This window comes from Astyanax mexicanus, chromosome 21 (genome assembly GCF_023375975.1).
Source record: "Astyanax mexicanus isolate ESR-SI-001 chromosome 21, AstMex3_surface, whole genome shotgun sequence".
Classification (NCBI taxonomy): Eukaryota; Metazoa; Chordata; class Actinopteri; order Characiformes; family Acestrorhamphidae; genus Astyanax; species Astyanax mexicanus.
The window spans coordinates 30,886,464-30,899,555 of NC_064428.1; the positions used below are offsets into that span (position 1 = coordinate 30,886,464).

Consider the following 13,092-nt stretch of genomic DNA (forward strand, 5'->3'; position numbering starts at 1 on the left):
TCAGGAGAATAAGGTGTTGTTGATACTGGAGAGCAGCTCATCACCTCCAGCTTCTAGGCATGGGACTACATGTTGCTACAATAACCAGGCTTTGTGACCACAGCTTTTTCTACTGGCCCCTGCCCAGCTAACAGAGAACGTTATAAAAACGTTTAGCAACATTATGTAACGGTTTCCAGGAAGATTAACCGGTAACACTACAGAAATACAGTTTCAGGAACCTTCTGAAAACGTGTGAAAACGTTTGGGCACACCTGATAATGTTCATGATTTTCCTTTATAAATCAGTGATATTTGAGAAGTATAATGAAGTTTATAAGATTTACAGAAAATGTGCAATTATTCTTTAAACAAAATGATGTTATGTAATAACAAAAGTTTGGGAGAAGGACCACGCCCGAACTCTACGTTCTAACTCCACCCCGTATCAATCAACCGTCCTATAAATACCTCCCCTAACTAACTACCTCTCGTGACAAAAGTTCGCGACCCACCTCCTCCCCAACAACCCCCTTTTCAGTCACAGATTTTAAATAATATTCAGGTCTGGGGACTGAGATGATCATTCCAGAACGTTGTTCTTGTTCCTCTGCATGAATGCTTTAGTAGATTTTGAGCAGTGTTTAGTGTTTAGGGTCATTGTCTTGTTGAAGCAGCCATCCCTGGCACAACTTCAAAGTTCACACTGATTCTTAAACATTGTTCTCAAGAATCTGCTGATATTGACTGGAATCCATGCGACCCTCAACTATAACAAGATTCCCAGTACCTGCACTGATCACACAGACCCACAGCATGATGAACCACCACCAGATCTTACTGTGGGGAGCAGTAAAGTGTTTTATCTTGAAATGCTGTGTTCTGCATACCATCCTCCAAATAACTCAATTTTACTTTCATCAGTCCACAGCACCTTATTCCAAAATAAAGCTGGCATGTTCAAATGTGCTTTAGCTTTAGCATACCTCAGTCGACTCTGTTTGTGGCGTGTGCACAGAAAAGACTTCTTCTGGTTTACTCTCCCATACAGCCTTAACAAGCCATAAAAAGCCAGCGCATTTTTGAGCCAAACATTACTAATACAGCCTTAGTTACAATATATACGTATAAATCTAGAGTGTCTACACAAAGATAGCACTAGATTTAAGATTTACTTATAGGCATATTTTCCCTAGCATTTTCTGACTTCTTAGTTTTGAGAGTATTGTGTAATTTAGGATTGAACCACTGTGTGGAGTCATTTTAGTGGAACTGAAATGAACAGAAAAGGTACAGTTAATTCAGAACCAAGGTTGGGAACTACTAAACCGGGATATTTCTTGAAACTAGATATATGACGTCACGCAAAAACAGTTTTCTTTTCCACAGTTTATTGTAAACATTCTAATAAATAAGACTTTAATGTTAAATCAAGATAAAGCACATTCATTCTGATTGTTTTCACTGATGCTCCAAAACAAATCTGCTAAATTATACAGACGGAAAATAATTACAAAAGGGGGAAACAAGTCACATAATAGCAAAACACAAACATTACAGCGGGACGTCTTAAATGAACATCTAAAACAAGCAGGAATAAGAGGACAGTAAAATAATTAGAAGCTAAGTCTGAGGAGCAGCAGGGCTCCTGCAGCAGTAGGGACTCATTTTAAAACAAAAACAGAACAGAGTCAATTTTGTTTGTTTTCAGTGTGTGTGTGTTCACTGTACTCGGTCTACGTCAGTCAACTTTTCCCTTCATTTCAAAGTCACAATACGTGTTAGCTCAAAATCCCCTTAAACAGCTCATCTATGACCCCATTCTGTTAGAATCCAGCTGCTCCAACTGATTTTAGATCAGTATAAAAGTAGCAGATTCTATAGATTGAGAAATTCAACTCATCTGTAGAAAAAAAAAAGAATTACTTTATTTCAGTAAGTCAGTTGAAAATGTGAAACATATATTATATAAATGTATTACACACAGAGTGATCTGTTTAAACATTTATTTATTTTATTGTTGATGATTTTGGCTTAAACCCAAAAATCTGTATATCAGAAAAATAGAATATTATTGGTACTTGGTACTTAAGCAGTGTGGGTAGTGTGCCAAGTCCTGCCAATTGCCTGCCAGTACCGATTGTTCTTATATAATATTCTAATTTTCTGACACACTGATTTTTGTGGGGTTTTTTATTGGCTGTAAGCCAAAATCATCAACAATAAAAGAAATAAACGCATAAAACAGATCACTCTATGTGTAATAAATCTATAAAATATATGAGGGTGCCACTTAGAGAAGCTGGATATATTCATTCATTCATTTCAAAGAGTGCCCACAAACTTTTGGACATGTAGTATAGGGGAGGTGACTCACTTAAAGCAATACTCCAGCATGTCATTTAATGCAAACAATCATTTTGATACTGTTCCCTGCCACAACTCATTTTTGTTTTTTCAAAAAATCATTTTTTTTTTCAAGGTTTCTTTAGGAAAAGCAATCCATGTTTCTATATGTAACCATAATAAAGGCAACAATTCAAAGCAATCAATTTAAGTATTAATTTAATTGAAATGAATCTCTTTGAAATGCATCTCTTAAATGATTCCTCGCATGCAGAGAAAAGCTTGTTATAGTTCTTAATTAAGGTCTTAAAAAATAATAATAAATACATTTCTGTGAACAGACTATGTATAACAGACTTCTGATTTTGCAGATTTACAGCAAAATTGCAAACATCTTTAACATCTAAATCACAAAAATGTCTTACAAAAAATATATTTGTGTTTATTAACAGAATTTAGCAAATGTTCATTTATATATAACATGTTTTCTTCTTCTTTCTATGTACACAAAATGCAACAAAAAAGATGTTGGAGTATTCCTTCAAGTTGTACATGCTGAGCAACACTGGTTTGTAAATGACTCAATTAACTCACTTACCAGTGAAACCAGTTTCATAATATATTACACCATTCCACACAACTTACAGTGTTTTCTGAACTACATTACCCACAATGCATTCTCAGTTCCCTCAGAATATGTCCACACGGATCGTCACCATGCATTTTTTATAAGCAGAACGTTGAAATTATTATGAAATTATATTGCAAGTACTAGTGCACAAAATCAGAGCACACACAACCAACAACCACCACCATCATCATCATCATCATCCTTAAACCCTGTGTGTGATTGGTGGGGAACTCTAGAATGACCCACTGAACCTCCATCTGTCCTTCTTCCCTTCCAGTCACCCAGTGATAGAGTCTTCTATCTAAAGGCTGGGACAATATATCAATATTCCGAAATAAAGTATTTTTATTGAAACATAGACACTCTGAACTCAATCTAAAGTCTAATCCCACAATTAGACTTAATGAAGTTACTGCTTCATTACTCCACATGGGGGCTCTAATCAAATGAGGAAAAAAAGGGTAAACCTGCAGTGAAAAATAATGTTTGTGAAATTCTGTGAAACTGACACTAATAAACAATCCACAATTTCTGGTATTTGCTTCTTTAAGAGTAAATCTTCTTCAGTAACACATAATTCGCGTCGGAAAAAAAGAGACCACTTTAAAATTATGAGTTTCTTCTCTAAATCGAAAACCTCTGGAATATAATCAAGAGGAAGATGGATGATCACAAGCCATCAAACCAAACTGAACTGCTTGAGATTTGCACCAGGAGTGAGTAGCATAGTGAGTAGCAAGTTATCCAAAAGCAGTGTGTAAGACTGGTGGAGGAGAACATGATGCCAAAATGCATGAAAACTGTGATTAAAAAACAGGGTTATTCCACCAAATATTGATTTCTGAACTCTTAAAACCTTATGAATATGAACTTGATTTCTTTGCATTATTTGAGGTCTGAAAGCTCTGCATCTTTTTTGTTATTTCAGCCATTTCTCATTTTCTGCAAATAAATGCTTTAAATTACAATATTTTTATTTAGAATTTTGAAGAAATGTTGTCTGTAGTTTATACTTTTGTATAAACTTTCTAAAACAGCCATGATCATATGAATATACTGGTGCTTGTTGGGTGTGTGTGCTCTGGGTGTGACTCTCTGGAACATTCTGGGCTGAGTGTGGTCAGTATCTTTATCAGTTCACTCTCTCCAGCTCTCATCGCTCCAGCGTTCCCATCAGAGGCTCCACAGCCGCCAAGAAAGACGCTTCAAACTCGTGGTCGGAGAAGCGAGTGACGGACTGCCGAGCTCTTCTCCGGATGTCCAGGCGTGCGCTGGCCGTCAGGTTGAGGATGCGCTCCATGGCCTCGGCGTAGCTGTCCTCATCATCAGCCAGAAAACCTGTCGCACCGCCATCATGCGGGACCACAATGTCCAGCTTGGGTCCACCGGACTTGTGGGCCAGGATGACCGTCCCGGCAGCCATGCACTCGACCACACCTGAGATAAAAAGAAAGAGAGAGAGAGATATAACAGGTGTGATCTGATTACCACTTTTTTTTTTTGCATTATAAGGGGCACTTAAAATCCTTTAATTTTTAATTATATGTGCCTTATGTATGAATTCTACCAGTCAGATATAAAGGAGCAGTAAAGCCACTCCAGTGAAGTACAGAGTTATACGGGTGAGTTTTCAGTGAAGTTTCTCCAGCACTAAGGCTGGGTGCAGCAGCATTAGCATTAGTCACATTAGTTACATCCCGCTAGCATTGTGGTTAGCAGCTAATGCTAATGCTGCTGCACCGAGCCTTAGTGCTGGAAAAACTCACCCTTAGACAAAACACTGGAAATCTAAGCTTACTGTAAATTAACATAATTGCTTTACTCACCCAAATAAACAGTTTTCAGGAAAGAAATCTGTGTAGATTAATATTCAGTAATATTTAGCACTATTTTAGAATTAAAGTTTTGTTCACTTAGTAAAGTACTTCCCCCAGCTTCCCCAGTAGAAGTGAAACATGGCGACACCCTTGCTCACTTCGATGTAGGCATCCTTACTAGTGTCACTTTATGCACCTTATAATCCGGTGTGTCTTATAGTCTGAAAAATACGGAAGACAGTAGGTCTTACCACAAGATGCTGTAAAAGTGCTTCTCCTAATGCCCAAAAAAAAGGCTCTCAGTGGCAACTTTTGAAGAGTGTACCTCTTGGTGAGAAATCGCTGAATGATAGATATGCCTCTACGACACGCTCAAATTCATTTTGACAAATTGTAAATGGGAAACCTGGACTAGTACAGACTGAAACGTATCGTATCATCTAAGGAGATGAATCCAGGTTCTAATTGCATTGTCACTATGAAACACAAATAGCTCAGGACACTCTGCACACTCTGCCACATGTATTGTCTCTCATTGCAGGGCTTACTACTGGCAATTTACAGCAAGATAATGCTCCTTCATACACAACAACATGTACTGTATATATACTGTAGGCCTCTATACCCAACCATATCTTAACTTGTATCCAGGCTAGAGGTGCCCAAAGGTTACTAGAGTCTACTTTCAATTGTTTAATGCAGTTTTTCCCATTAATTGTATTCTTTCACTCTATCACAGCTATTTTATGAGACTTATTAAACTTAATTTCATTTAACTTTATAAGATCATTTTTGGCTTTGAGGAGGAGCTACACCATGGTTTAAATCACTTTACAGATAAAATATAAAAAGTGCTTACTCTGAGGATCAGTGAGGAAATACAAGATTTGGACCTTGAATCAAACCTCTCCAAGGCAAGCAAAACTCAATACAATGGTTTCCCGGACAGGGATCTTCATACAATTTCCCTTCTAGTAGAGAATTTCCAGTCAGAATGCTGTGTAGTTCAGGATTACACTTAATCCCTGTCTGGGAAACCAAGCTTATAACTAATGCCTAAAATAAACTACATGCTTTAAAAACTGACAAAGGATGTTTAGATAAACTCTGTTTCCCAGAAAGTGTTTTTATATGCCGCAAAAAAATAGAATTGCTGATTCCGAGAAGTACTGTTGAGCTTCTAACAGAGAATTATATTGATATCCTGGTCCAGTTTTCATTCAGACCATGAATTTAATGACAAAATAACTCTGAGAATGATAGGAATGTCCTATCCATGCTTTCAGAGATACTGTACCAAGTTAGACGAGACGATTTGTACGCAAACGAGAATCGGTTGTGGTTTACAGATTTGTTTTTTCACCATTTTTTGGAAGCATGGGGTGTAAATATGCACCCTTTTTTGTCACAGTGGTAGAAATACACCCAACCATCCACAGCAACCACTTGGAATAGCAGTCATTGGGAAAAAAAAAAAACATAGCAATTGCTATAGCAACCACCTGAAATACCATTGCAATTGCTCTAGCCACCGCCTGAAATACCATAGCAACTGCTATAGCAACCACCTGAAATACCATAGCAACTGCATGGCAACTACCATTACAACCACATTGCAAAGCTTAGCATACACCTCAACAAATACCAAGAACAATTTTAGCAACACCGTAGCACCAACTTAAGCCCTATCCGGACGGGATTAGTTTCTCAGGGGGTTCTGGGGTAATGTCCTCTGTGATTTTATTCCCGTCCGGAACGACCATGTATGTGTTTTTCTCAGACATCCTCTGAGAAAATTACAGGCTGAATTACCTACTGTTTTTCACTTAACTCCGTGGTCCTCCAGTAATTTAAGTCCTGTCCGGAGTCTCTGAGTTTCATCTCCTTACGTTTAATAAAATAGCTATTTGTCCACTGCCATGCACCGCGGTTACAATTTGGGCACGCATTTCTCCCCGGAGATCCATGTAAAACCCAACAGTGAGTCGAAATGGAGGAGCTTCTGAACATGATGTCATGTGAGCGAGAAATATTTTTCACAGACGCCCCCCTACAAACTAATCCCATTTGGGTAGGGCTTTAGAAAGACTTACCAATCACTTGAAATACCATAGCAACCACTTGAGAAAATACTCATAAATACTATTAAAAACAACATTGTAGCACTAAACGAACAAGATCAGTTACCCAAATGAGATACCATCGCAACTGCAATTGCAACCATCTGTGAAGCGACTTGAAATAACATGGCATCCACCCGAGTAACCACCTGCTTTACCATAACAGACACAGATAAAAACCTTTGCAACACTATAGCACCTACTTTGCAAAACATTTCCAACCATCTGACATACCATAGCAACACACCAGAGCAAGATACAAGACCAACCTAGCAACCACTTGTGGTATAAATGAAAGGTTAAATAAGACAAAACTCGAGAACTAGTCCATCTAGAAACAACATTTATGAAAGACTAAATGTCAGCTACAGTTAAACCTCACCTATGCCAAAATGTTCGTTCCACATGGTGTGCAGGCCGATGGTGGCCTCCACCAACTCCTTCTTCAGATCCTCAAACGGAATGTTAAGCTTAAACTCCACCCTATCGGCCACGCCCAGTTCCTGGCACAGCCCCCTCAGCATAAGCACCCTGTCCTCGTCTTCCTGGTTCCGACATCCGCCAATCAGCATCAGTTTCACAGACTCCCTCCCTCCAGGCTCCGCCCCCTTCTTGTCCAGAAGTTTGCGGAAGGCCCTGATCTGAAGCTGGTGGTCCTTCTCGGGTCGGAACTGGGCCACCGACACCAGGGAGTGGCACTTCCGCTCTCCTTTCTGCTCCTCCTCTTCATCCAGGGGGACGTCGAGGAACGCCTGGACGTCACACGGCGGGTAAACCACGCTGGTGCGGTTGGGGGCGCGCCAGAGTGCCAGGATGTGGCCCAGCGTCCAGGTGGAGTTGACCATGACCACGTCGCTGCAGGAGCCGGCCAGCCCATACAGCAGAGCGAAGGCACAGTAATAGATCACCTTTACGGCACTCAGCAGGGGGTTGTTGGTGATGTAGTCTGCATTGTTGAACCTGAGGAGAATACAGGAAGAAAAACAACTTGGAATTAATATGCCACTTAAAATATCGCCACCTATGCATCTTGGAGGTTATTGCAATCTGTCAGAATGACTGCATGGATCATATAATAAACATTATAGAGCTGTGTCGCCCCCTATGTTTTCTATAGTGTATTGCAATCTGTCAAAAACAACTGTGTGGAACATATAATAAACATTATAGAGCCATATCACCCCCTATGGTTCCTTGAATGTATTGCAATCTGTCAAAATGTATACTGCAATGAAAAAGGCCATTTTTAATTGATAATAATAACCTGGGGTTCCTCTCCCGGACCAGATTGAGCATGTCGGTGCTGATGGTGGGGTAGTGCACATAGCTGCCCACTCTGCATCCACCCAGATAGCGGAACACAGGCAGGGTGAAGGCGTAGCCCATGGAGTCGATGTAGAGGTCTGGAGTAAAGGTCGTAAGCGCCTCCCATCCCAGGAACAGCGAGCCGATGCTCTGCCCCAGCAGAGTGAAGTGTGGGTACAGGCTGGCCTCCACTAGGAGGCGATGTTTCAGGAAGACAAAGCGGACAGGGCGCGGGAGACGGATGTTAAAGCGCCGGCGAGCACCGTCCACAATCTGCTCATCCGTCACACCCTGGTCTCCAGTGTAGATCACAAAATCTACATCCTGATACCTGGGATACATAAGAGAGATGGGGAAGGAAAGGTGTCATATAGCAGTATAAAAGAATTAGGTGTTGCATTTCTGCTGCATTTTAAAATGTACAATCACACAGTTTAGCAACCTTTTTTTTTATTTGAAAATGTTATAGTTTTTTTTCCCCTATTTTTGCCCCAACATACACGACCAATTACCCAACCCACTCATTAGGATTCCCCACATCACTATTGATGCCCCAATATAGGAAGGAAAAGACAAGCCTCCTCCGATACATGTGAAGTCAGACTCTGCCTCTTTTCAAAGTGCTGCTAATGCAGCATCACCAAGTAGCATCACAGCGCACTCGGAGGACAGCGCAGCGACTCAGTTCCATTACATGGGCTCACAGACGCCTTGTGCTGCGGACATCACCCTTTTGAGTGATGAGGTGTGAGAGTGCCATCTACCCACCCAGAGAGAGCAAATCCAACTGTGCTCTCTCGGGGCTCCAGTAGCCGATGGCAAGCTACATGAACTGGATTCGAACCAGCAATCTCCTAATCAGAGCCCTTATTTAGCAACCTTTTTATGAATCCTCAAATATGATGCATATGAGGCATTTTGAATATTCAAAATTACTTGTGATAAATTTGTAATATAAAATTGGAATTATTTTTTTGTGTTTCAAAAATTTGCTGTTGAAAAAAAAACATGCAATTTTCAGATTTAAAAAAATGACAGGACAAAACAAAAATAAACAGTAACTACTGTACCTATTCTGTAGTGCTCTTATAGCACACCACAGCACTCTCTCTCCTCCACCCCCTGCATTGCAGTATGGGTGGAAAAATGCCACGGCAGGTCTTCCGTCTTGAGCTTGACGTGATTTCTTGTTAGACTGGAGCCAAGCCCGTATCCCCACCACCATCAGGAACAGCAAGCCAGTGAGAACCAAGCACAGGCAGAAACATGGCAACAACAGGGACCACAGCAACCTGCAACACAATATAACAACATTTTTAAATAGGCGTTTTAAACAGAAATAAAAAAAAAAATATCTACTACTACTTTCCAAACACTGAGCTTGCTATTCTGGTACCATGTTTGCAGTAGCGCTTGCATCAGCACCATTAGCAGCACTGCAGTGGCACAGACCACTCTGATATTTAGACTGAATATTTAGATGACTTTGGATGAGTGGTAGTAGAGCCATACTGATGCCATTTATTATACGTTTTGCCCTCTCCCTATTTAGTAACACTACTGATTTCAATATACTATTAAAATAAATATTAAGAACTGCTGCTTTAAACCAAAGAAATAGATTTTGTAGTCCTAAGGAAAGCACTTATCAGCGAGGCTAGGTTCAGCAACAGTATGTGCTGAAAGAATGTCAGCTGGCTACCTGAATATACTGAATATAGACCAGATTATTCCATCAATGGATTTGTTCACAGAATCCTCTGAACACTTATTTTTTATTGTCTTTTTTGGATTTTTATTGTCTTTTTGGATTAATCTTTTTTTTGTTCTGAATTGATAAGAAGGATAGGTAAGGAAATCCCCCTTAAAATCCAAAATAGATTTTACATTTTTAATGACCATTAATTTGACCAAAAGGAAAAGTTTATAGTAAATTGAATTATAATTTGGGGTAAATATTATATACACAAAACTAAATTTGCTAAAACGATTCCCTTATTCCACACTTTTGTTAGTTTAGACTTATATAACTCTATACACTTACTCATTTTCAACAAATAAAAAAAAAATTGGCACTGATTCCTACTTTTCTTTTTTCTGTTTGTTTGTGTTTTTGTTTTGATGTGTTTGTGGTGTTGGTTGTGTATGCTGTTGGATAGCATTGTCTAGAAAATTTAATAATAAATAAATAAAAATCTATGGATTTGTTCTACCCTAATCCATTGCATCAGGCATATTCTGATACGACAATGCTAGGATTAGTGTGGAGTGTGAAAGAGTGGTTCAGAAAGCATGAGATCATCATTTTCATACATGAATCTCACTCCTTAATCTCACTGAGAATCTTTGGGATGTGCTCCAAATCTCACATCATTAAGTCAAGTCAAGTCAAGTGGCTTTTATTGTCATTACATCTGAGTACAGGTACACAGTGTAGTGAAATTAAGAGTTAAAATACAAGTTCAGAAATCAATATTTGGTGGAATAACCCTGGTTTTTATTCACAGTTTTCATGCATCTTGGCATGTTCTCCTCCACCAGTCTTACACACTGCTTTTGGATAACTTTGCCACTTCTGCATTGTAGAGTTAATACTAATGTCAACAAAACTATGAAGAAGCACAAGGGAAAAAAGTGTTAAAGTGTTTTTTTTTTTACATTCTTTCACAAGTGGCTCCTCTTGCTTGACACATTTGCACAAAAATTAAACCCCCAATATCTTAGGGGAAATTAATGCAACTCCAGACAGATATAAAATACATAATACATAACTCGCTAGGTTATATCATTATTATCATTATTACTTATGGTACAGTGTGTTTTAACCTGGTTTTAGAAGCAGAAGAAGCTAAACCCCATTCATTTCAGTGAGACCATTAGTGTTAACACTAGCTAGGCTACCTAACTAGTGCTAAATAACTGGCTAATAGAAGACAGCCTTCCCTATCCTCACTAAAACAATCCCCCGCTGATATTGATAAGCTACCCGAGCCGCTGTGATGATATTAGAGTGTATAACAGCGCTGTTACCTGATTAAATCGCACAGGCAGAGGGACAGGTGGTCGTGTCCAGCCATCTTTACTGAAAATGACAACACACCACCTACAGCGTCTCTCCAGCTTCCGCTTGCCCCGCTCTACCGCTTCTTCTGCTCCTCAGGAGGCGCCACCGCACGGGCTTACCGCCCCCTAGCGTCCGCACTGTACACTGGCGCCACAGTCTACTACACCCATACAATTCCTACATTGTAAATGAATACTGAATCATCCAGACAATAAAGGAACACATCATCAGAGGTGAAAAAGGACTGAAAAATTGTAATTAAGTAAAAGTACCTTTAATTCGCTAAAATTCTACTCAAGTAAAAGTAAAAAAGTACTCAATTTAAAATGTAATTTGAGTAAAAGTTACATAGTTACTTTTAATTATTTGTTGTAAAAAAGTAAAAACTATTTATCTAATTATTAATTTTAATGAACTATTATTTCACATAATATTTTAAACCTTTCAGGCAATATTATTAGACAGGCATAGGTTTCTATGATCCATTTTTTTTCTTTACTATTAAAAAGTTATGGTAATATAGGTGACTGTAAACTGTATTTTTACAGTTTTACAGTTCATTATTATTATTTAACTTGCCATTGCTTTACTTTAACTACTATTTACATGTTTTTTTTTTTTGTTTTACATTTAAGCAGATTGTTTAAGCAGATTGTTCAAAGTACTTACACCAAATGCTTTCGCAGGTTTGATGTGGAAGTTTTGAAAGCTGACAGCTCTGTCCGGTGGGGCACATTTTGTATTGCAAGAGGACGTTATTGCCTCGTTATTCCACGCGCGAGCATCCGTGCCAATTTTTTTTTTTTTTAATTCAGACAATTGTTTTTTTTTCCCCAGCATTTTATTTTTTACTCAGTAATGGGGAGTTTTCCAATGTAGCAAAGTAAATTATGTGTGTAAAAATGTACTTAAGTAAAAGTAAAATTACCTATTTTAGAACTACTTTAAAATTACAAATTACTCATAAAATCTACTCAATTACAGTAACTTGAGCAAATGTAATTCATGCACCTCTGCACATAATGATTCATGTAGTATCTTAAAAGTGTTAAACAAACCAAAATACTCTGTGAAGAAGCATTTCCTTCTAGGAACTTCATTTCTTAAAGTATTTTTTTGCTTTACTTAGTTGAGTAGTTCTTCCCATAATACTCCCAACTCTACCTCTTTACAACTTTACAACTGATGCTCTCAAACAGATTAAGAGAAAAGACATTTTAGTAATTAACTCTTGATGAGTTCAAGATGTGCAAAACTGTAATCTAAGCTACTTTGAAGAATGTCAAACATAAAACATATTCTGGTTTCTTTACCACTTTTTCCCATATGTTTCTTCATAGTTTTGTTGACATTACTATTAACACTACAATGCAGAAAAACAGGCGTGTCCAAACTTTCTGAACTCTTAAACAATGGTAAATTGTTATTGTTATAAAAAATATATAATAGAGATTTTGATCAATTAAAAAATGACGAATTAATCGCACAATTTGATGTAATTGTAAAGAACAAAGGATGTAGGATTCTGATTTTTTTGTTTAATTGTATTTTTTTTTACTTTCAACACAAGTTGTCATTTTTACAATTTTAATCTTCAAGTACCAGTTGAATAAAAAAAAACATAAATGCAAAACGTGAAAAATGAAGAAATAATTTCCTTTAAATGGATAAACAGGTGGATTTCTGCTGGAGGGGTAAAAATGATCAGAGCTGGTTTATAGCGATTTATTATAGGTTTGTAGTCATTTTCTATCTCCTCCGTTATATTAGTAAATCACTGCACACCGCTAGAGGGAGCCCGCGAGTGAGTCCAAAATGAATGGGGGTGAA

The 13,092-nt window shown here is 38.3% G+C and overlaps 1 protein-coding gene across 1 annotated transcript; it reads right to left on the minus strand.

Annotated features, from left to right (window-relative positions):
* Nucleotides 1–1,353: 1,353 nt before the first annotated feature.
* On the minus strand, nucleotides 1,354–11,336 carry alg11 (ALG11 alpha-1,2-mannosyltransferase). Its single transcript, XM_007246660.4, has 5 exons — nucleotides 11,229–11,336; nucleotides 9,269–9,490; nucleotides 8,158–8,529; nucleotides 7,276–7,853; nucleotides 1,354–4,393 (listed from the first exon to the last, which is right to left on the minus strand). The coding sequence occupies exons 1-5, from the start codon at nucleotides 11,273–11,275 to the stop codon at nucleotides 4,110–4,112; spliced, it is 1,503 nt and encodes a 500-aa protein (XP_007246722.2). The 5' UTR covers nucleotides 11,276–11,336; the 3' UTR covers nucleotides 1,354–4,109.
* Between the last annotated feature and the right edge of the window lie 1,756 nt (nucleotides 11,337–13,092).